The sequence below is a fragment of the Prionailurus viverrinus genome, chromosome A1 (assembly GCF_022837055.1).
Source record: "Prionailurus viverrinus isolate Anna chromosome A1, UM_Priviv_1.0, whole genome shotgun sequence".
Lineage (NCBI taxonomy): Eukaryota > Metazoa > Chordata > Mammalia > Carnivora > Felidae > Prionailurus > Prionailurus viverrinus.
In genome coordinates, this window is record NC_062561.1 from 21508160 (window position 1) to 21531050 (window position 22891).

The following is a 22891-nucleotide window of genomic DNA, read 5'->3' on the forward strand; positions in this document are numbered from 1 at the left end:
AGCTCAGAGCCTGGAGGCTGTTTCGGATTCTGTGTCTCCCTCTCTCTGCCCCTCCCCTGTTCATGCTCTGTCTCTCTCTGTCTCAAAAATAAATAAACGTTAAAAAAAAATTTTTTTTTAAAAAAAGAAAATTCCATGCATGTATAAGAAAATGAGTATGTTTCCACAATTGGATATATGTGTGTGTGTGTGTGTGTGTGTATATATATATATATATATATATATATATATATATATATATATATATATAGTGGAAGTATTTTCCCACTTTATATGTTGTTCTACACCTTGCTTTTTTTCCACTTAGAAATATTTGACATTCTTTCCCTAGTTTATAAACTCTTGCCCCATCCTTAAGGACTACATAGTATTTCACTGTATGAACCATAATTTACCCATCCCCTGTTGATCAGCTTTGAGTTTATTTCTCATCTTTTGCTGTTACAATGATGTCCTTTCTCCCTTGAATGTGAGCTGAGAATAAGGATTTTTGTCTTACTCATTTTTTAATCTTAATAACTTAGTATGGTGTCTAACAAATGTTTAATATATGTTTTTGAATGAATTAATTGTACTTTTTAAAATGATACTTAACTGCTTCCAGGCAGGTTTTAACCCTACTGTGTGCTTGATACTCTTTGATTTAACGTTTCCTCTTCTAGATGTTTATCCTAGTGTGCAAAATGACACATATAAATGAGGAATTCCTACAAAAGGAATCACCAAACCAAAGTATATGTGTATTTTAAATGTTAGTAGAGGTTTTCAGAAGCTTTTCACCAAATGTAGGTGTTAATTAATAACAAAGTTATTATTCCTCTCACCATATGTTTGTCAGTGCTTTACACATAGTAGTGTTGAAATTGTTGAGTGATTGAGCTCACATTCAAGTGGAAAAAAAATTGGTTTTTATGATGGCCTATAAGTCTATACAGAGGAAAAGACTGATTAATATGCCTGGGAAAGGAGGGAAACAAGGCCACAGAGAAGAGGTACAATTGAAAGTGGGCCACCAATCATCTTCTCCTGCCTCCTCCCTCCCTTCTTCCTCCTCCTCTTCCTCTTCCTCCTCCTCCTCCTTTTTCTTCTTCTTCTTCTTCTTCTTCTTCTTCTTCTTCTTCTTCTTCTTCTTCCTCTTCTTCTTCTTCACCATCACCATCACCATCACCATCACCAACAGTGACTTGGTGCCTACCAGGTACCAGATGTGTTGAATACGTTATTTCCTTTTATTTTCACATATCCTACAAGGGAGATATATTATCCCCATGTGATAAAGAAGTTGAGGCACAGACAACTTAACTAACTTGCCCAAGTTGTATAGCTAGTAATTGATTGAGTTGGGATTAGAAATCAAGCATTCTGATTCCAGATCACACTCTTGAAAGCTGTGTAAGTGTTCATGAAGAAAAGAAAGGGAAAGATACATTGAAGGTAGAAGAAACATGTGCCAAAGGACCAAGTGCATGTTGTTACTTAGAAAACAAGCAGTTAGTATGGCCTAAACACGATTGAGGTATGGTTGCCAGAGAAGGCATGCTAGGAGACAAGGCCACAAGTTAAGCTGAGTACATATTTGACTAACATATATGCCATAAATACAGAATTTCCAAACAAGAAAATGGCAATTCTCTTCACTCTAAAAGAGAATAGAGAATCTCACTTTTTTTTCTGAGATTGCTCTGATATGATGGTAGTCTCTGGTTTCAGTGTTTTGTTCATGGTGAAAGCTTCAGGCCTTTTTATCCTTTCAAAGCTATAGCATTCAGTTTTGTCTTCAGAAGATAATGTTCTAGCACTGACTAGATGGAAGCCTTCCATTAATAAAGTGTCGATTAGTAAGCCGAGGACGTTAGTTCCATTGGCCAATTTTCGATTATCAGGTTTTATAGAAACATACCTAGGACACACAACAAATATTTGGTTATAAAGGATCCTTTTAATAACTAGCAAAACTAAACACATAAATTTGGCTTATAATCTCAGACAAAGGCATCATACCATTTTGATCAGAATTTTTTTTGCGATTTCATTTATAAATCCAAATCAATAGCTTTTTGTCAGGGTACTGAAAATAGAGACTTTCCTGTGATCCCCACAGTCATTTTAATTCTACATTTAGGAATATAACCAACATTGATGGATTTTCATTGAGAAATTATTTTCTCAATTTGATCAAAAAAATTAGCTTAATTTTTTATATATGTAATTTATTTCCAGTTTTTTTCAAATTACTAAATATTGTTTTAATCGGCTTAACTAAATTCATTGATTCAATCATTAAAAAAAAAATTTTTTTAGAGAAGCCCGGGTGACTCGGTTAAGTGTCTGTGACTTCAGCTCTGGTCATGATCTCAGTTGTGAGTTTGGGCCCCACGTCGGGCTTTGTGCTGACAGCTCAGAGCCTGCAACCTGCTTCAGATTCTGTGTCTCTTCTCTTTCTCTCTACATCTTCCCCGCTCACATTCTGTCTCTCTCAAACATTAAAAAAATTTTTTTTAATTTTTTTTTATTTTAGAGATTGAGGGGGCAGTGAGAGAGGGAGAGAGAGAGTCTTAAGCAGTCTCCATGTTCAGCACAGAGGCCGCCATGAGGCTTGATCCCGCAATCCTGGGATCATGACCCTAGCCAAAAACAAAAGTCAGATGCTCAAGTGACTAAGCCACCCAGGTGCCCCTAATTCAATCATTTTAATGAACATTTTATGCATTTACAGCTTTCCTCCTAAATCTAATTCTACCCATTATTAGCACTGATATTACAAATGTTTTCTTTTGTGACTTATTTCTGTCAAAAGTATTTTCTGAGGTACAACTTTGCATATAAAAAATGTCAATATTTAATCATCAATTTTTACTCAATAACTATCCATTATTAAAGAGCAAAGCACAGGATCAAAAGGCTATATACAATCTGGAATCAAAATGACAAAACTCTATTTCCTGGGATACTTGATAGAACCAATACACATAGTTCAAGAAAAATATACCTGAATTTTTCAGACTTGCTATAAATTGGCTTTAATAATGTCAACATAACATGCCCACATAGATACAGCTATATTACTCCTTTATCTACTATCAAGGATATTTTTATGTCTTTGAGTCCTCTCACCATTTGTTTATGAGATGTGAAGAAAAACCTAACTTAAATTACTTCCACACATTAGTGGAAGTTTCTCTGTCATTTTATAGCATAAAAAGAGCCTTTAGGACATCCTTAGCCTCCTTTAATTATGATTAAAATTGAGTGGTTACTGTAGCTCACATTTAGAAATCAATTCTAGGCAAAGAAAATAATAAAATGTAAGATTTATAAAAGCACAAAATACAGATCAGAAAATGTTTATTATGTTTGATACACCAGATTTTTAACATTGGGAAATCATTCCATCTACTCCAAAGACCCAGATTTTGATTATGTAGCCTAGAAACATTTGTCAAAGAGAAGAAAAGTTACAGCACATCTCAAAAAATTAAGACACAAATAGTATATAGTAAGTGATAACAAACACTTGGAAGAAATCACTGAGCCACAGTACTTGATTCCCTACGAGGTCAAATTAAGAAATGAAAGATTATAAAGCGGAAGAAAAGGATAGAAGAACCCACTGAGAAATAGAAAATCAAAACTTATTTTAAAAACTTAAAAGGCAGCTATATTTTCCCATTTGATCCAGTTTAGAAAGGAAAGGTCAGATAGAATAAAGGCTACCAAAGAGACTTGAGAATCCTGTGACCATAACTTGAGCTTAATAATGTGGTATCATATGAATGGCCTTCTGCAAGACGCAAGCCAAGTATTTCTCATACTATGAACTTGAGAGATAATAACTGAGCAATCTGCTAGGTTAATAAGATCACAGAGTAGTAAATCATAGTAGTGGAACATCCTAAACAGCCCCATGGTACAGCAGACTCTTAGGAGCCGTCCAGGCTTACTCCTCCACTTTCCACCTTCAAAAAACATCTGAATGAACAGCTCAGAACAGGAAGTGAACAAGAAATAAAAATGATTGCTAGCCAGGCAGTTATATACCTAAGGTGGGCCTTTCAGGGCCAGAATTTTCATCCAATCCCCTGAAATCCCAATAATGCCCCCTTACTAGGTTACCCATCCCTACTTTGAAACTGGCATGACAGAAAAAAAATCACAAACACTTACTGGGTGGAAAAAAATTCTGAACTTCAGGCAACTGAACAAAAATACTGTTTGGTGATGAAAATTTTAATTATTAAAATAGCTTCTGGTTTTGGAATTCTCTATTTGGGAAGTTTAAATATAATGCCATTCTTATATTAAGATGAAAAATTTTTGTACCGTTTCTGAACACAAACAACAAAGGTAAAGTCACTTGGCACTGTACATACAAGAATATTCCAACTTTAGTTTTTAATCTTGTTTTAATTTTAAAATGCATAGGTTTTAAAGTGTTCAGTTTCCTTTGCATATTTCTTCTTAAAATTACACCATTTTACCTTGGGCTTCTAACATTTTTTTAATTTATTTTTTTATTTTTAAAAAAATTTTTTTAAGGTTTATTTATCCTTGAGAGAGAGACAGAGTGCAAGCAGGGGAGAGGCAGAGAGAGAAGGAGACACAGAATCCCGAGAAGGCTCCAGGCACCAAGCTGTCAGCACAGAGCCCGATGTAGGGCTTGAACTCACAAACCGTGAGATCATGACTTGAGCCGAAGTCAGACGCTCAACCAGCTGAGCCACCCAGGCGCCCGTTTTTTTTAAAAAAGGATCCTCAAAGATCTTAATCACTGGGGTGCCTGGGTGGCTCGGTTGAGCGTCCGACTTTGGCTCAAGTCATAATCTCACGGTTCGTGAGTTCGAAACAAAACAAATAAACATCAAACAAATAAACATTAAAAAAGATTTTTTTTAAGTTGTTAATTATTAGATCAAATTTAGAAAACAAAAAGCTGGTAGTTTTCCCTTCTATCCATGTTGGTGCTCCACCAGCGAAAAGAGAGTTGGACACAGAGACACCTTAAAATGCTTCGAGCTAAAGATAGGGTCTTATGCTCTCCTCATAATCAGCCTATTAATCTAATTGGCCCTCTTTTCCCAAAACGACATTTCAGTCTTTCTAGGAGGGCAGGAAATTATTAAGTGTAAAAAGTTAAGAGTTGTCGTATTGCCCAGTGTTCTCCAGTTAGTAAGTAGGACCATGGGGTGTACTGTGGGAGAGGCAAACATTGATAGTTCCCAATGGCTACTGCTGAAGAAAATATCCCAAATTATGTCTACCTTTTCTCCCCACAAAAAAAAAAAAAAAAAAGCTTAAATAGTTATCAGTAAAGAACATATACAGACTACTTTTTTCCCTCCTGAAAATTAAAGCCAGCTTTCACAGTTAGTAAAATAATGGTGGGACAGCATTAAGACATTTTTAAGGAGAAAAAAAATGTGTCCCTGACAGCAGAGTGGAAATCAGCCTTAGTGCCCAGCCAAGAACAACAAGGAGAGAAAGTGAATAATTGACTCAGAAGCAACTATCCTTAACATACTGACAGCCTATCCCAATATTTTGAGTTGTCTAAGAGTGCCAAAGATGTAATAGGATACCAAATTTGCTCTGGGATATATCTGCCTTAATGGTGTTTAAAAATAAAGTGGGGTGGAGGAAAATCAGTAGTCAGATCATAAGGACTGAAAGAACAAATATACATAGACTGTAAGGAAATCAGGAGAAACTGAAACTTTACCATATGCCAGCCACTAAAAGAATCTCTTGGGGGAAAAAAGGCCTTCTCGGTCCTAAGCCAAATTAATGATCATTAGCAATGGAACATAATGTATAAAATTATTTCCTCTTAGAACTTAAATGACCATAGTCCCAGTTTTCCCTGGACAGTCTTGGTTTATTCCTTTTGTCCCACATTGTAACAATGCCTCCTTTCACTCTGAAAAGTAGCCCAGTTTGGACAATTATCTGATCACTCTACCCAACTCTACCAGTTACCCCAAAACATTTGAGTAATCATTTTTTCTAAGAAAAGTTTCAGGCGTGAGAAACTTTCAGTTTGAGGGGGAAAGGAACTAGTATAGAAGAGAGATGCTTCAAAATACAAAATACCTGACTCCAGTTTGGTTATCAGTAGTGCTGTCAGAACCACACTGGAAAACCAGGTCGTGGTAAGAAGGTCTTTGTGGAGGCAGTGGAAGTAAAGTCATCTGAGGAGGGAAAGAGTTACTACTCCAGGTCATTGCTGAAGGTTGCTCTATAAACACTGTAATCCTCCCAGTTAGCATCTCAATTGTTTTGCTGCAAGAGCCAAATACCCTGAAAAAAGCTTGAGTGTTTCGGCTTAGGAAATGCACCTCCAAAAAAGCAGGTCTTGGCTGTAGCAAGTGTTCTTGGTTTAAGAGATCAATCAGAGGATCCAGTTCATAGAAAAGAGCCTCTCTCTGAAGCCTGTGATAGTCTGAAAAGTCAGTGGGTAATAAAAGCTGGTGAGTTCTCAAAAAATCTAAGATGAAACTAAATAAAACACCATCTCTGTCCACAAAAATCTGGCCACCAACCATCTTGAATTCTTGGTCTCTGCCATCTATCATTCTTGTCAACCGAGAGGCAGGAAACTGCTTTATGGTAGAAAATCTTGTTGTGAATATCTTCCCTCCCACATTCAAAGTGACTAGTTCCTGACTACTCATTCTTTTCTTGCTTCAAACTAGAGGCTACAAACCATCAGCCACAGACTTAGAAACTTGTAAATCAACTTCTAACCATGTGTTGCTAGTTATATATGATCAAGAAATGGAGGGGAGGGGAAAATAACAAAACAGAGACCTAGATTCCCAGGTAACTACTGTAAAGCAAATATCGTATCCATAGCTGTGTTTGCAAATTTGAGTTGCTTGGGAACTTGCAGTATACAAAATGAAAAAGCAGCAGTTGAGGTACTGAATTGTTTAAGAAAAAACTGTCTTGGGGAGCGTGGTTGGCTCAGTTAAGTGTCCAACTTTGGCTCAGGTCACAATCTCACAGTTCATGAGTTCAAACCCCACATCGGGCTCTGTGCTCACAGCTTGGAGCCTGGAGCCTGCTTCGGATTCTGTGTCTCCTTCTCTCTCTGCCCCTCCCCCAACTTGCACTCTGTCTCTGTCTCTCAAAAATAAACATTAAATGGGGCGCCTGGGTGGCGCAGTCGGTTAAGCATCCGACTTCAGCCAGGTCACGATCTCGCGGTCCGTGAGTTCGAGCCCCGCGTCAGGCTCTGGGCTGATGGCTCAGAGCCTGGAGCCTGTTTCCGATTCTGTGTCTCCCTCTCTCTCTGCCCCTCCCCCATTCATGCTCTGTCTCTCTCTGTCCCAAAAATAAATAAACGTTGGAAAAAAAAAATTTTTTTTAAAAAACATTAAAAAAAATTTTTTTAAACTGCCAATATTTCCAAGGTTAGATGTCAAATGGATCCTGTTCCTGTATTGCATAAAAAATTCTCCATGAAAACCTGTTGTAAATCTCTATTTAAACACACACACACACACACACACATACATACATATACACATACATACATACACACACACATATATACACTGGGAGCAGAAAAGCAACCCCTGCTGGGTTCCCCAGACCACTTGTCTATGATGAGTCCTCATAGCAGAGGTAAGATTTACAGTGAAACATTTTTATAATTTATGAACCCTTTAGCAATTTTGGCTAAATCATGAATTGTCAGTTATGGTTGAGGCAGCCATTACCTCAACCAGCAGCTTAATTTGACTCTTTTTCTCATAGCTGGATTCTTCTGTACTTTCAAGTTAGTTGGCCCTTTTTTTTTTCTTGTCCCCACTTGTGTTACCTTCTCTCAACCAAATTAAAAGACAGGGTAGGGGTGCCTCGGTGGCTCAGTCAGTTAAGCATCCAACTCTTTATTTCAGTTCAGGTCATGATCTCATGGTTCATAGGATGGAACCTCATGTTGGGGCTGACAACACAGAGCCTGCTTGGGATTCCCTCTCCCCCTCTCTCTCTACCCCTCCCCTGCATGCACACTCTTTCTCTCTCAAAATAAATAAACTTAAAAAAATAAAAGGGTAAAGACACTCTGCTTTCCAAAGAATGTTGTTTCATGACAGAAATAAGGTAGACACAAGAGCAGTTCTAAGATGAGTTCTAAGATGAGCAGTTCTTGTCTTCATCTGAATTGTAAGCAAGAGGAGAAAATTAAGTATTTCTATTCTGTGGGAGATAGGGCATCTTTATCTCATGTAAGCAGATAGGGCAAAATTAGTGTTTAGCTGATTACTTTGCACTTTATAATAGCTGACAGACTCCTCCATCTATTGGCAAATTAATCTTACTACTCTTCAAAAAGATACTAAGCAAGTGGATTGGTTTAGTTGTCCTGTTGCCATGATACTTGGGAACAACAACACAACACTTGGCTGCCAGTAAAAAGGCTTTCCCATTTCCTGTTCTTGCCATGTGTTACTTTTTTTTGTACCTACCACAGCCACCTAACACTTCTGTAGTTTATCACCAAAGGAATTTACAAAACCTAAGGAGAACAAGGCAAGCTGAAATCATCACCCTCCTAAAAACGTAAACTGAGCCCAAGAAAATGCCACCTTTTGTTTACCTGAGATTTACATTTTAGCAAAAAACTAAAATTTAGAAATCCAAATCTAGAAAGATTTGGAAATCCAATCCACTCATATCTTTTCCTTTTTTAAAAGAATGTTCAGTCTCAAAGAGTTGCTTTACACGAGTAGTCTTTATTACATGCTTAAATGAACAATCACTGTTATACTACCTCATTAATACAACATTAGATCATGCGCTTTCACCTCCCCTTTTTCCACAGCATCAACACAACTGATATTGGAGGTAGGAGGTGTATTTCAAAAGCACTCTTTAAAAAGGAAGGAGGGTTCAGGACTGTACTATTAAATTTCACATTTACCTTTATGCTAACTCATTTGAACAACATATATAGGACATTATTTTTGAAAGGAATACTTTGGGCAGGGAAATACTTCATTGAAATCTTGACCAAATCTGAACTACCACTCAGCTCTTTAACAAATTTCTAACAAAAGACAGAGAACTAAATAGTTGCAACAGATTTTATAATAGTTTATATTTGCACACAAATTCTGCCACATTGTTCAGCACCACCAAAGTAAAATTCTTAAATCTTTCACTGAAAATGAAAAATCCATCTGTCACCTGTTCCCAATAAAACACTGATTGTTCTACAAAATCAGCTGATTTAGCCAGATAGGAATTAAAGTTGGAGAGGCAGTCTTTCCAAGTTGTGAATTCATCAAATAAAGACCCTTCTAGGAATATGGTGGGACCAAAGAAAGTGAGAAGGCTGAGCAGAATGACTACCACAAATAACTGAGAAAAGCTCCAGGGAATCTTACTAACGAACGTGCCAGCATCTTGAGGCAAAGAAAGTTTATCCACATCTACTAGTTTTATGTCTTCCCACTGACTGGTATCAAAGTTCTTCATTAAAGGGCTTGTGGGCAAATTCGAGGGAGGTAAAGGAGTTTCCTTGATTACTTTTATTTTCTCCCTGAACTCCTGCATCTGTTGCAGAAATATGATGGGTTCTGACACGTCTTTGAAAGCCTCAGCAATGTTAAAGGCCATTCGTTGTTCCTGCAAGATGGTGTTGAGTTTGTTGATCTCTGGGTCATAGGCTTGCATAACTGCCAGTTTCATGGTCTCAAAGTCAGACAGGATTTCATTCTTCTTTTGATCTAATGTATGTTGTAACTTCTCAAAAAACTCCTTCACTTTATCTGAATCTTTAGTCAGTAACTGTAGAGATTTCCTTTTGCTAGTTTCCAAGGTATCCAAGCGAGAAAGAGCATCTCCCCGACGCCAGGTCTCAAAGCTCTGGAAGAGGGACTCAAAGGCATCTCTTTCCTGAGCATAGGCATCTTCAATAGAACAGAAGACATGCTTGGTGTGGTCACCACGAGTAGCACAGATCCCGCAAATCAGTTGCATATCAGTCAGGCAGAAAATGTTGAGGGGTTGCCCCAAGTGTCCTTTGCACACAGGCATTTTGGGAGAGATCTTGATCTTGTTATACTTTTCCACAATACCCTTCAGGGAGTAATTGACCTGCAGGCTATTGACTCCAGTAGCTGAAGTTTCCTTACGGCATGTAGGGCACTTGAATGGAGATGATCTCCACAACGAATTCCGCACGGTCCCCTCTAAGATCCCTTCTAAGCATTTTTTGCAAAAGTTATGCGAGCAAGGCAAAACTCGAGGATCATCAAACAGACTGCAACAAATTGGGCACGTGAGATCTTCTTCAAGCAGCTCCATCACATCCTACCATAAAGAAAGAAATATTTTACTCCAGTAATCCCCTCCATTCAGACTATCTACTAATCAGAAATTATCTTTACAGGCATTAAAAATGATCTCTCACTGAAATAACCAGGCAAACAAAGGAAATAAGTGAGAAATTTGGGAAGGGAATGCACACCAAAGCAGATTTAATCTGCTGGGACTAGAACACACTCCTTATTAGCAGGGCTCCCTGTACACAAGGCCTTTGTGTGGGCTTTCCAACAACAGTCTTTGGCTGAGATAGGGTTAGGTCTAGGACAACTGCAAGTTGAGCCAGCAGGACCCAACTGATTGTTTTAAAACAGAGAGCTGACTACTAGCTGTCAGAAACAAAGCTACTCAGTGTCTGAATAGAATGAGCTCTTTAGTCTGGGCCCACAATTATAAAATGGTATGCTATTCAAAAGAAAGAAGCACAGAAATACAAATTCAAGCATGCACTCTCGTGCAGGCTTTTATTAAAAACTAGCATATTTTTCTATTTCAAATGCAAGATTACAATTATTAAAATCCTAAGTAAAAGCATAAGGCAAGAGTTGCAATTAATTCTTCAGAAAATTAAATGAGTTTTTTTTTAAAACCACCTGAACCATCTAGAGCATCAATTCTCAAAATGTAGACAGAAATCTGATGTCCCTAAGACTCCTTCAAGTCATTCATGAAGGTCAATACTTTATTCACAATAATATTGAGAACATATTTGCTTTGGGCACCATGTTGACAAATGCACCGTAAAAGCAATGGTGAGGAGACACTGCTAAAGCCTCAGCAGGAATCAAACAAGGCAAAAGGTACAAGTTACTGAATCCTTCATTACCACACACCCACAATCTAAGTGGGGGTAGCCAATTTCATTTAAGAATGTTCTTTATGAAGCAGCAACAATTATTCATTTTATTAAATCTTGATCCTTGTGTATGTGCTTCTTTAATATTTTGGGTGACAAAATAGGAAGTAAAGAATTTCTGCTGCATCCAACAGATACTGTCTGGAGAAAAAGCAGTTAGTTACATGACTGAGTCACAATCTGAACCAGCTGCTTTTTTTGTGGAACACCATTTTTACTTGAAAGAATGAATGGCAAACTGGCTATTTAGACTTAGGTAAAAGCAGACATTTTCTTGAAAATGAACAAAATAAGCCCTTCAAGAAAAATAAATGATAGTATATCTTGCCAATGATAAAAATTAAGTTTTTGAGTGAACATTAGAATTTTGGAAAACATTTTTGCCACTTAAGAGCTTGACAGCTTCTCATTAATTAAAGACTTTGTAATGAAATGGTGATTTTAATGAATGTTGGCTTTTATCTTTTTTAGTGGGGAGATTATTGTATAATGAAATATGTTATTTGGAGATCTGCATAATACAATAAACTAATTTGTTCAAGTGACTAATGCATGTTATAAATCGTGCTTGGATAAAAGATCAAAAGACCAATACGTTGAAAAATATGATTTCAGATTCCATATTGCAACATTTAAGAAACTACCAGTTGTTGAGCTTTAGCAAAGTATCAAAGAAGATCCGTAATTATCAGAAAAGGCTATTAAAATATTCTTCCCTTCACCAACTACGTATCTGTGCAAGGTCAGATTATGATCTTTGTATATTTCAAAAAAAAAAAAAGAAAAAGCCCATAACTTATTCTAACAGGTGTAATGAAGGGACAGATAAAAGACTTTATTTGTAATCTATTAAACAGCAATTCATTCAAGGGATCTATAAATATGTAGGGGCACCCGGATGGCTCAGTCGGTTGAGCATCCGACTTCAGCTCAGGTCATGATCTCACGGTTCCTGGGTTCGAGCCCCGCCTCGGGCTCTGTGCTGACAGCTCAGAGCCCAGAGCCTGTTTCAGATTCTGCGTCTCCCTCTCTCTCTGCCCCTCCCCAGCTCATGTTCTCTCTCTTTCAAAAATAAATAAACACTAAAAACAATTTTTTAATTAAAAATATCTATAAATATGTAAAGCAATGCCAATTTTCTCACAACTTATTTAGAAAATGTTATTTTTCACAAATTATGTTAACATATAACAGGTTTATGACTGTTATTTTAAATGAGTATCTTAAAATTTTTGTTTTAATTTCCAATACGATAAATGGCTATATAAAGTACATATGTAAACAAAAGCTCCTGGGATCCTCAGTTTTTAAGACTATAAAGTGGGGTCCTGAAAATAAAAAATTTCGAGATCCCTGGTCTAGAGAATACCATTTCTCAGTTCAAGTTTTATTATTTTAAAATGGACATCTTAAAACTTCTATCCCTAAAGTTTTAAAACCAAATACAGTGCTAAATATGTCCTCGTTCAGCTTACTGAGGAACACATATATATGTCACATTACCACCAAACTAATAAACAGAATAGGGCCTAATAATAATCCTTATAATAAATAATTAAATAATTTTTAACAGTAATTTTAAGAGTCACAATCAGAGGGACGCCTGGGTGATTCAGTCGGTTAAGCATCTGACTCATGGTTTTGGTGTGGTTCTGTAGTTCAAGCCCTGCATCAGGCTCCATGCTGACCATGAAGAGCCTACTTGGGATTCTCTGTCTGTCTCTCTCTCTCTGCCCCTCTCGTGAGCTCTCACACTCTCTCTCAAAACAAATAAACTTAAAAAAAGGGGGGGGGGGCGGGGAGCCTTGGTGGCTCAGGAGGTTGAGCATCAGACTTCACCTCAGGTCATGATCTCACAGCTTGTGGGTTCGAGCCCTGTGTTGGGCTCTGTGCTGACAGCTCGGGGCCTGGAGCCTGCTTGGGATTCTGTGTCTCCCTATGTCTCTGCCCCTCCCCCACTTGTTCTCTCTCTCTCTCTCTCTCTCTCTCTCTCTCTCTCTCTCTCAAAAGTAAATAAACATTTAAAAAAGTTTAATATAAAAAAAAGTCACAATAGGTGCTATAATATAGAAGATAAATAATATTTTTTTAATATTTGGGGGGCAAGGAGAGCACAGATAGAGGGAGCCAGAGGATCTGAAGCAGGCTCTGCACTGACAGGCTGACAGCAGTGAGCCAGGTATGGGGCTTGAACTCATGAACCGTGAGATCAAGACCTGAGCTGAAATTGGGACCCTCAACCAACTGAGCCACCCAGGTGCCCTGAAGATAAAGAATATTTAAAAGATAAGCTGAGTTTGCAAGTCTAATAATTTATAGTTTAAATTAAGTTGTGAGAGATATATGTATTATAGATTATAATACAATTTTATGTGGAATTAAAGCAAAGGTTATTTCTGTCAAATTTAATGTCATATGGCAAAAATATGTGATGAGCTGATTTTTCTGAACAATCTTTTGTGACATGAGAAGTCATAAAACCTTTGAAAAGTATGGGGAAGAGAACAGCTACAGAGACTGGGGTTGGTGTGAAGTAACTAAAAATTCTGACTCTAGAACAGAGAAGGAAAACTTTTGATGGTCCTCCTACCTTAGTCCTGCTATTTTATCATCTGCACTGCTCTTTGTCATATTTCAGCTAAAAATTCTATGCTAAAACTAGATTTTGGAGAAGGCAGTAGAAACAGGAAAGCGGGGGGTGGGGGGGGCAGCATTCAATAAAGTAAACCTAATTTACTCATTCTTGGAGGTTAATATTTCCAGAGAATCCTATCCAAGTATATGAAATAAATAAGAAGAAAAACAATATCAACTATTTGGGATGCAGAGGAAAAAGGGCACCCAAAGCAAAGAGAAACTTTGAGGAAAATGGAGAAAGGCAATCCAGTATCATCAAAAATAAACAGGAAAATGTCACACGCAGGAAAATTTAGTAATAAACAGTCATCCCAAAGCCATAATCACATTATAGCTCTGAAAACGAACCAGGGGAAAAAACTATTTGAGAAGTTTCTTTTTAAAAATATGCATCAGGGGCGCCTGGGTGGCGTAGTCGTTTAAGCGTCCGACTTCAGCCGGGTCACGATCTCGCGGTCCGTGAGTTCGAGCCCCGCGTCGGGCTCTGGGCTGATGGCTCAGAGCCTGGAGCCTGTTTCCGATTCTGTGTCTCCCTCTCTCTCTGCCCCTCCCCCGTTCATGCTCTGTCTCTCTCTGTCCCAAAAATAAATAAACGTTGAAAAAAAAAAAAATTTAAAAATATGCATCAAAATTATGGTGGATCCTGTTGTTCCATTTTTAGTGATGCAGCTTATAAATTTTGGTTTATGATGTAACGATTCTTATTTCTGTTCATAAAAGCTCAACATTTTCATTTCTTTTAACTTTATACTCAGAACTTCCCCTACTACCAAATTAATGGAACCACTTCCACAGCTGACTTTTAGGGAAAACTGAGACAGCCTAATCCAAGAAACCATGGCAAGTCTGTTGCCTCAAAAGTTTTAAAGGAAGATGAGTAAGGTTTTTAGTTTAAGTGAAGGAACTTCTAGCTCCTTTTCTTAAAGTGTGGCTAACACAGAAAAATCGGAAGAAATCAATAAAACTTACTCCTTTGCAGGAAAATACATATCCCCTTGTTTCTATGGCTAATTTTTTTTTTACCAATATATAGATGTCAAAAACCTGTATGTGAACAAAATTTTTGCTCTCCAGTCATAAAATTTCAACTTAACCACTGTCAAATTCAGCGTAGAACAGCAAACACATATCCAAGATTCATTTTTGCCTTCAAATGTGTTCTGAATACCAAGAAAGTCTTAAATTTTGAAGCACAAAAATCTTTTTTCCCCAACAATTAAAAATTTCCCAAGTTTTATATCAACAAAGCAAGTAGCCAAATCTGTACCTAGTTGTCTACCACCTCTCATCTTCAACCTCATTTTCCTGCCATATTTGTTTTTGTTTTGTTTTAGGGTTTTTTCCTTTGGAGAGAGAGCACATGCATGCCAGGGAGGCGGGGGGGGGGGGGGTGGAGAGAGAGAGAGAGAGAGAGAGAGAGAGAGAGAGAGAGAGAGAGAATCTTAAGCAGGCTCCACACACAGCATGGAGCCTTATATAGGGCTCAATCTCACGACCCTGAGACCATGACCTAAACCAGTATCAACAGTCAGACACTTAACTAACTTAGCCACTCAGGAGCCTCTGTATTTTTTTAAATACTTTTCATTTATATACAATAAAATTCACTCTTTCTGGTATACAATTCTGAGTTTTGACAAATAGTCATAGTTGTGTACCACCACCACAGATATATTTTTAAGCAAATATTCATGATATCTGCACTCAGTGTAGACTATGAAAACTGCTTTATCCTACCTTGAGTGGATATATAGCAACAAGTCTGTACAAATGAAAACTGAAAAATGACAACCAGAATATTAAAAATGGAAAAGCCAATACTTAAAAGGAAAGTAGTCATAAAACAGAAACAAAACCTAATATGTGTGTATTAGACTTCTCCCTCCTAGAAATACTTTATTTTTAAATGATCAACTCAAAATGAGTAGTGCCTAGGTGGCTCAGTCAGTTAAGCATCCAACTCTTGATTTCGACTCAGGTTATGATTTCACAGTTGGTGAGATCGAGCCCCTCGTCAGGCTCTGAACTGACAGCATGGAGCCTGCTTGGGATTCTCTCTCTCCCTCTCCCTCTCTCTGTGCATCTCCCCACTCATGCTGTCACATTCTCTTGCTTGTTCTCAAAAAAATAACAATAAATGATAACTCAAAATGATAATGCAAAAGGTGCTCATTTATTCATTCTTAAACTAGTTAATTTTAATAAACTATTCAAAGAAACTTTCCTATTAAACCTTTTAATCGATAGGAATATAAAGTTGTTCAAGATACTACTCACAATCTCTTTCCAAATCCCATTAGAAAACAAAAAGAAAAATTAATACTTTGTATCTTAAGGTTAAATCAAATTTCCATCCTGTTTTGAGGCATCTTTGAATCCAGGAATTCCAAAGTAAATACCTAATAAGTAACTAAACAGCAAATATTGAAACTCACTTCACAGACAAAGCTAAATTATGCAAACCTCTACTAAACTGAGAGCCATCAATCTTAGCTGGAACAGTGCTTGGAATAAAAAGGATCACCTTTTTTTTTTTAATTACTTCTTCTCAGCATATTAGTTAATCTTATTTTCAAGTAGTATACTATATTCAATGTTAGTATGAGATCTAATAATGCTTTCTTGAAACCTAGGGTCTAGTTACTGAATCTAGTTAGAGGATGGAAGAATATTTATTGTAGTATTTTTTAAATCTTCTGTGTATTTGAAATTTTTCACAATAAAAAGTTAGGGGAAAAACTAAAAAGGGGACCAATTATAAGAAAACCATATTGAACTTAAAAAGCAAAACTTCAGAAGCATTAGCTAAGGTATGATAAGCTTTACAAGAGCTTGATCTGCTTTAGTACTGTTTTATCTTTTATAAAATAAAAAATATATTATTGAGAATCTCTGTGATCCAGGCCTGTGAGGAGGCTGACTTAAGTCTGGGTCTCAATCTATGGCCTTTGACAAACCACTTACATATATTGCAGTTTCTCTCCTCGCTGTACAACTGTTTTGAAAGGTATCTAATAACATATGAAAATTATTTTCAAAGTATTTAAGTACTCTATGTCAATGCCTTATTATATTTTATTCTGGCTTTTAGAGACTGCTCCGTAACTTATATGATCAAAACAGTTTAAGAAAAAAACAAGATTTCTGATATCTGAAAAAAGGAATATTAAAAATATTAAAAATATGTTACATATAGTGTCTAAAATAGCTTGTCTAATTGTTAGGTGGCTCCAAGTTTCCTATGTCTCCATATAAGACAGTAAGAAACTTACCTTTTCTGCCATTATTCTAGAATTAGTAGTTAAAATTTCCCCCAAGACATTTCTAATAGGATTCCTGATAAGTAGAGCAAAATGAAGCTAGAACAAAAGGTCCATCAGCTTGGAAGAACCACCTACTCAGCAATTTCACAGTTTTTGGACTATGGTAACATTCCCAGAAACTTAAAAACCAAATCATTACCATTACTAGTCCAGACCACTCAGAAAAACTGGGTGTTTTCCTTTCCTTCATTCTCTCCTCCATACCACTGTTTCATCTTGACTCTTTCCTTTGTTTATTCTTTTAACTCATACGCCCCACCTTTCAAGGTGTACACTCTTTTGATTTCCTCCTATTCTTATCCCCCACCTGCCTCTTCTCCTTATTTTTCTTTCCCTTTTATCTTTTCCCTGTGTCACTTGATAATCACCCCAGCCATTATTCCATAATCCTGTAAATCCACAGCATTATATCAATAGGGTTTTGGGATACCAGCTAGATCAAATATCCCTATCCTACTTCTGTATAACTATCCAGAAATCTGTGGGGGTGGAGGGACACCTGGCTGGCTCGGTCAGTATACCATGAGACTCTTGATCTCAGGGTCATGCGTTTGAGCCCCACGCTAGGCATAGAGATTACTTTAAAAAAATTATTTTTAATTTAACAGTAACAACAACAAAACCCAGAAATCTGTGTGGACTCCGAATGGTATTGAAGCCTAATCTCTCTCACCCAGATGAAATCAATTTGAATGAGTGTATGAATTTGAGGGAAACATACGTATAGACTAAATTATTCACCTATTGTGGTACCAACCAAATTCAGATATTTATCTTTACCTGTTAAGAGTTCCAATTAAGTTAAGTTGGAACTAATGACTTCCAGAAAGGTTTGATGAACCAGAAATGTCTGGTTTCTTTTCTCCCAAATAAATATAAGTGGGTTTAAATGAAGATGGAAAACTTTTACCCATAAAACAACTTGTCTTCTTTTACAACCATAAATTTGGCAATCGTTATTGGTTGGTATCTATTAATAAATTTCCATCATCTAAATCTGTATTTGAGGTTAATGCCAGCTTCCAGAAAGTAGTGTCAAAGTCTAGCATTCAATAAGTGGCTAGCTGGATTTAGCTAGGTAAGTGAGGTTACTTAGGTCGTATATAATACTGTACCAAGTGAAAACAGGCATTTTGTAAATAACTGATAAGCACTATCTATCAACTAATAACTTATTTGGAAATGTAATTAGTGCCATTGGAAACGTAATTAGTACAAACAAGGTTCCTTTTGCTAGGTGTAGAAGTAGGTACACACACATCTTATTCTAAAGTAAACCTGATCTACAGAATATATCAAGTAGAACACCAATTATGCTAAACTGTAAGCAGTTTTTAGTTTGGCTATGTTACGGTATACACTATGTTGGCACTCCTCACTCATATTCAATACCACAAATATGCAGGGGGAAAAAAAGAAAAAAGAAAGAGCTCCTCTGGGAGTTATAATGAGGAGCCAGGCTGTTGCCAAGTACGATATACTTGTGGCACTTATGCCACAGGAAAGACAAGAATTTAAACTATCAGCAAAAATTTTCAATTCAACTTTTCTTTAGTAATACACCTAAATCTATAATGCAAATGAATTTTTTTTAAAGTTCATGTTACAAGAATTTACTTTTATAGAAAGCTTAACTGCAATATAACTATTCTGTATGTCAAAGGATGCCTGTATTTGGTTAACTGTTACAAAAAGGAGACATAGCACCCTATTCTTTTAGTACCATTCTAGTATCCAGAGTTCCAGGCCAAGGTAATGAAGATGGCAGTGTCTTCCATGAATAACAAAAATGAATAATCCAATGTCCTAATGATATTTAAAAAGGTGAAATATAAGCCAAAGTCAATTCTTGCCCTAAATTCAGAAATACAGCACATTTACAAAGATACTGTTAAAAGGTATGATAAATGCCTTATAAAAAGAACATAGAGGGGCACCTGGTGGTTCAGTCATTTGAGCGTTTGACTCTTGAGTTGGGCTCAGGTCATGATCTCACAGTTGATGAGACTGAGCCCTATATTGGGCTCTGCACTGATAGCACACAGCCTGCTTGGGTTCTCTCTCTCCCTCTCTGTCCCTCCCTGGCTCACTCGCTCTCTCAAAATAAATAAGCATTTAAAAAAAAAACCAAAAACATAGAAAGTTGACACCATACTAAAGTTGGAAAGGTTATCCAAGCAGTTAGCTTTTATGTTTTTGTTAATATAAAAGTAATTTGTGGGTATAGAAAATTCAGAAAATACAAGGAAGAAATCACCCATAATTACATTAGCAAGGAATAATCACTTATTGTTATATTTCTTCCAATCATGTGTGTGTGCGCACACATGTGTTTTAACACAACTCGTAACATCATACAATTTTATATCTACTTTTTTTTAGTTTTTTTATCACATGTATTTCCCTTATTTTTATATATTCTAAAATGTTATAGTGCATCTTACAGATATGCTAATACTGGCTATATGTCTTTTTGGTAATAGAACATTTAAATGAACATCTTGTAGAAGAGTCTTAGTCCACGGTTCTAATTATTTCCTTAATTCCTGTAAGTGTACTGTTAGGTGGGTCAAAAAGTAGAAACACTTTTAAGGACCTTTGAAACACTGACAGGTTTCCCGCTAGAAGGGGTGTACCACTTTATGAACTCTAACCAATGATGTATGAGTGCCCCACTTCTCCATGCGGTCCCTGGCCTTACAAGAGAACTGTACTTTTATAGTTTAGTAAAACAAAAACAAAAACAAAAAAAAACCAATAAGGCATACATTTTGATCATACCATCATACCTACCCAAATTTAAAATATAAAATAATTTAAGGCAGTTAATATTAGTATGCATTTAGGATTACCAGTATGTATAAGGAATATATGGTAATAAAAGTTATGGGGTAGGAATAAAATAGAAGTACAAACATCTTAGACATCATCTAGAAAACACCTAACTGTATAATTGAAAAAACTGAGCACCCCCCGCCAAAATGGAGCTTTCTCAATCATACACAGCAAGCTAGGCACAGGACCCGAATTTCCCAATTCTTAGACTTCAGCTCTATCTAGAAAGTGGGTCAAGAATTCAGTGTTCTCATTCATAAAATGGATTAAGTTTAATCATGGCTCTCTAAATCCCTTCTAAAGTTTTATGATTTTTACACATTAGGCTGTAACAGGCTGTCTGGTAGAACAGAGCACTGAACCTGTCTCTGGATACCTGGGTTCAAGCAGGAGTGTCTAAGTCATGGTTTTGGAAAGATTAGGTAGCGTGTGCCAGTTTTGTATATTGCTAAACTATATACATGTAAGGTGGTTTAATTAATCTGTGTACAAATACTGTGAAAAATGTAAATACACATTTAAAGTATTATGTTAAAGTATGAGTATATTAACCAGGAAAGGTCCTGAAAGAGAGCTGGACTCTCTTGAACTCTAATTTCATGAAAAGGTAAAGCAAGTATTACACAGGATAGCAGGTATAAAGCACTTTCATGGAAATGGGCATATCTGAACAAAAGCTGTAGGACCAGGTAACCAACCAGTCATAAATACACAGAATGAAAAGAACAGCCTAGTGTTATGGAAGGACTTACCAGGGAGATTTAGTATCTCAGCTAGTGTAGAACAGATGGTATTAGTAAGGAAAGGAGAGCCTGAAAAAATGTATCTTCTCATTGTATAAGGTGGAAGTAAACCAGTTAATCAACAGCTCCAGTTAATCAAGTTCTACCAGAAGGAGTGGCTATGAAAATGAAATTCTGCTTTTAAAATACCTATTGTATAAAAGTCTCTAGAGTCAGAAAACTCAAACATTGTCTGTACAAGCCCTAGCAAAAAGGCATGGGAGAAGGGCCGGGGTGGGGGGGGGGGGGGGGGGGGAGAGACCATAAAAAAAAAGATGCTACTAAGACCTCTCTTTTTCCTTTACAATATAACTCTTTAGCTTGTAATACATTTCAAATAATTGTTACATAAACATTTTCCAAATATAGAATCTATTTTTCTGAGTTTTGACAAAATATGAAAACAGAACACTCGTGAGGATGGGAACACATTCTACACATAGTTCAATTTTGCATGGTTCTGGGCCTAAAAAAAAGAAAGAAAACTGAGTGCTTTGTTTCTTAATGTAGGGAGAAGTATTGTAGTTTACCTCTGTCCCCTGCGAGCGAGCAGGTGCAGGTGTATTCGTCAGGGTTACTATTTTTCAGGACAAAGCTATCAGGGTTTTTTTTCCCCTCACGTTGTGATGGGCAATCAAACGAAGCTACTGCAAAGAAAGAACAAAGAGAGTATTATGCATTTATTTGCAGAGGATCCTTAGCCTTGATCCTCAGTGTTTTCATCCTCCCCCCCCCCCCCCCCAATTAAGCCTGCGCGCTAAGACCTGGTGAAAAAGCCAAGAGCATGGCTTTTTTTTTTTTTTTTTTTTTGATATCTTTGTGCCTTTACTAAGGAGCTTCCCGGTTAGGGCGCCCTCCCCAGGCGCCAGGCACTTCCTCAGTTTCAGTGCCAGAGAGTGGTTGCCGGGCTCCGACTTCTGGTTCATGGTCGCCTTTTCTTTCCTAGGCGATACCGAGGCACTGGCACTGAAGCCGGGCATAATCTGTAGCGGAGCAGGGTTTCTGGAGCACAGACACGCTGCCTGGGCCCCGCGGATGCCCACCGCACGCCTCTCCACACCCCACTCCCGTTTGTTCCAGTGCCGCGCTGGTTTTCGCTGTGCAGCTGGGGCTGGAGCTCAAACTGAGCTCTCTGGAGCCCCCCACCCACGCAGGTCGCTGTCCTGCCAGGGCAAATCCTCACCCTTGCAGCAGGCCCAAGGACCACCCCCCTTCCTAGAGAGTGACCGGGTGGGTACTTATCTCGGACCTCGGGGGCCGCGGGCAGGCGCCTGTCCTCCAGCCGCGGGGACCTCGCGTTACCGGCTGGGCACGGCGGCAAAATGGACTCGCAGCGCCAACAGGCCCGCCCCCTGCCCTCCTCTTCCAGCACCTCGATCCGCCTCCCGGGCCTCGGCGTTGCCTTTGTTCAGTCTCCCGGGTCTCGCCTTTCCCCGGGGCGGGGGGTGGGGAGTGGGTGAGGTGAGGCGGGAGTCCTTCCGGTGTCGACAACCAGCAGCAATAACTGCCACCGTCCGCGGTGCACCTAGGGGCGGGGAGGGTCCGGGACTGCTCGCTTCTCTCCCTTCCAGAGTGGCTGCGCGCGCCACGGAGCACCCTGCCAGAGCGGGCCGAGCCCGCGCGCGCTGGGAAGCAGACGGCGACAGCTAAGACGCGTAGGCTGGGCCTATGGAGCTCTGGCGACCGGAGGTGGAGCCACCCTGGAAGAAAGCTGGCGCGCAACAAGATGGTTGGGTTTGGATTGTTGTACTTTTTTTTTTGTTCGTTGCATTTTTAGGAACAAAAAAAAAAGCCCAACCCTTCACACCACTTCATCTGCATCTCTCAAGACCAGAAGCCCAGCCACAGTGGCTTGGGGGACGGAGACAACTGTCTGCATTGCACCCACAACTCGGGTTGGGTGGGATGGTCACTCTTGTTGGGACCAACGCCAGGGCTCTAGCCATGGGCTCCAACCAGAGCACAACCAAAATAAGGTTAATTACCGTCCTCCCCAACCTTGCACCTGTTTTTTCGCAGGCTTTAGGCTGAATACTAGCGACCCAATTCTACATAAGATTTTCTTTTAGGAAAAACACTGTTTTCCTTTGGAGAGAAGGAAAAACTTAAAATTGGCTTTAACTTAAACG

The 22891-nt window shown here is 38.2% G+C and overlaps 3 protein-coding genes across 8 annotated transcripts in view; 1 reads left to right on the forward strand and 2 right to left on the reverse strand.

Annotated features, from left to right (window-relative positions):
• LOC125166382 (uncharacterized) overlaps positions 1-22412 on the forward strand; it is a 74339-nt gene extending 51927 nt beyond the window's left edge. For all 6 annotated transcript variants that reach the window (XM_047860295.1, XM_047860306.1, XM_047860333.1 and 3 more), the window contains one exon: positions 21709-22412. In XM_047860295.1, coding sequence (XP_047716251.1) covers positions 21709-22412 — 704 coding nt within the window. The remainder of the gene's footprint in view (positions 1-21708) is intronic.
• KCNRG (potassium channel regulator) lies at positions 1461-7017 on the reverse strand. The gene is made up of 2 exons (XM_047860352.1): positions 6088-7017; positions 1461-1900 (listed from the first exon to the last, which is right to left on the reverse strand). Exons 1-2 carry the CDS (start codon positions 6666-6668, stop codon positions 1660-1662), a joined length of 822 nt encoding a protein of 273 aa, XP_047716308.1. The 5' UTR covers positions 6669-7017; the 3' UTR covers positions 1461-1659.
• On the reverse strand, positions 8716-22145 carry TRIM13 (tripartite motif containing 13). Its single transcript, XM_047860283.1, has 3 exons — positions 22012-22145; positions 21293-21409; positions 8716-10317 (listed from the first exon to the last, which is right to left on the reverse strand). The coding sequence occupies exon 3, from the start codon at positions 10309-10311 to the stop codon at positions 9088-9090; it is 1224 nt and encodes a 407-aa protein (XP_047716239.1). The 5' UTR covers positions 10312-10317; positions 21293-21409; positions 22012-22145; the 3' UTR covers positions 8716-9087.
• Positions 22413-22891: the final 479 nt, after the last annotated feature.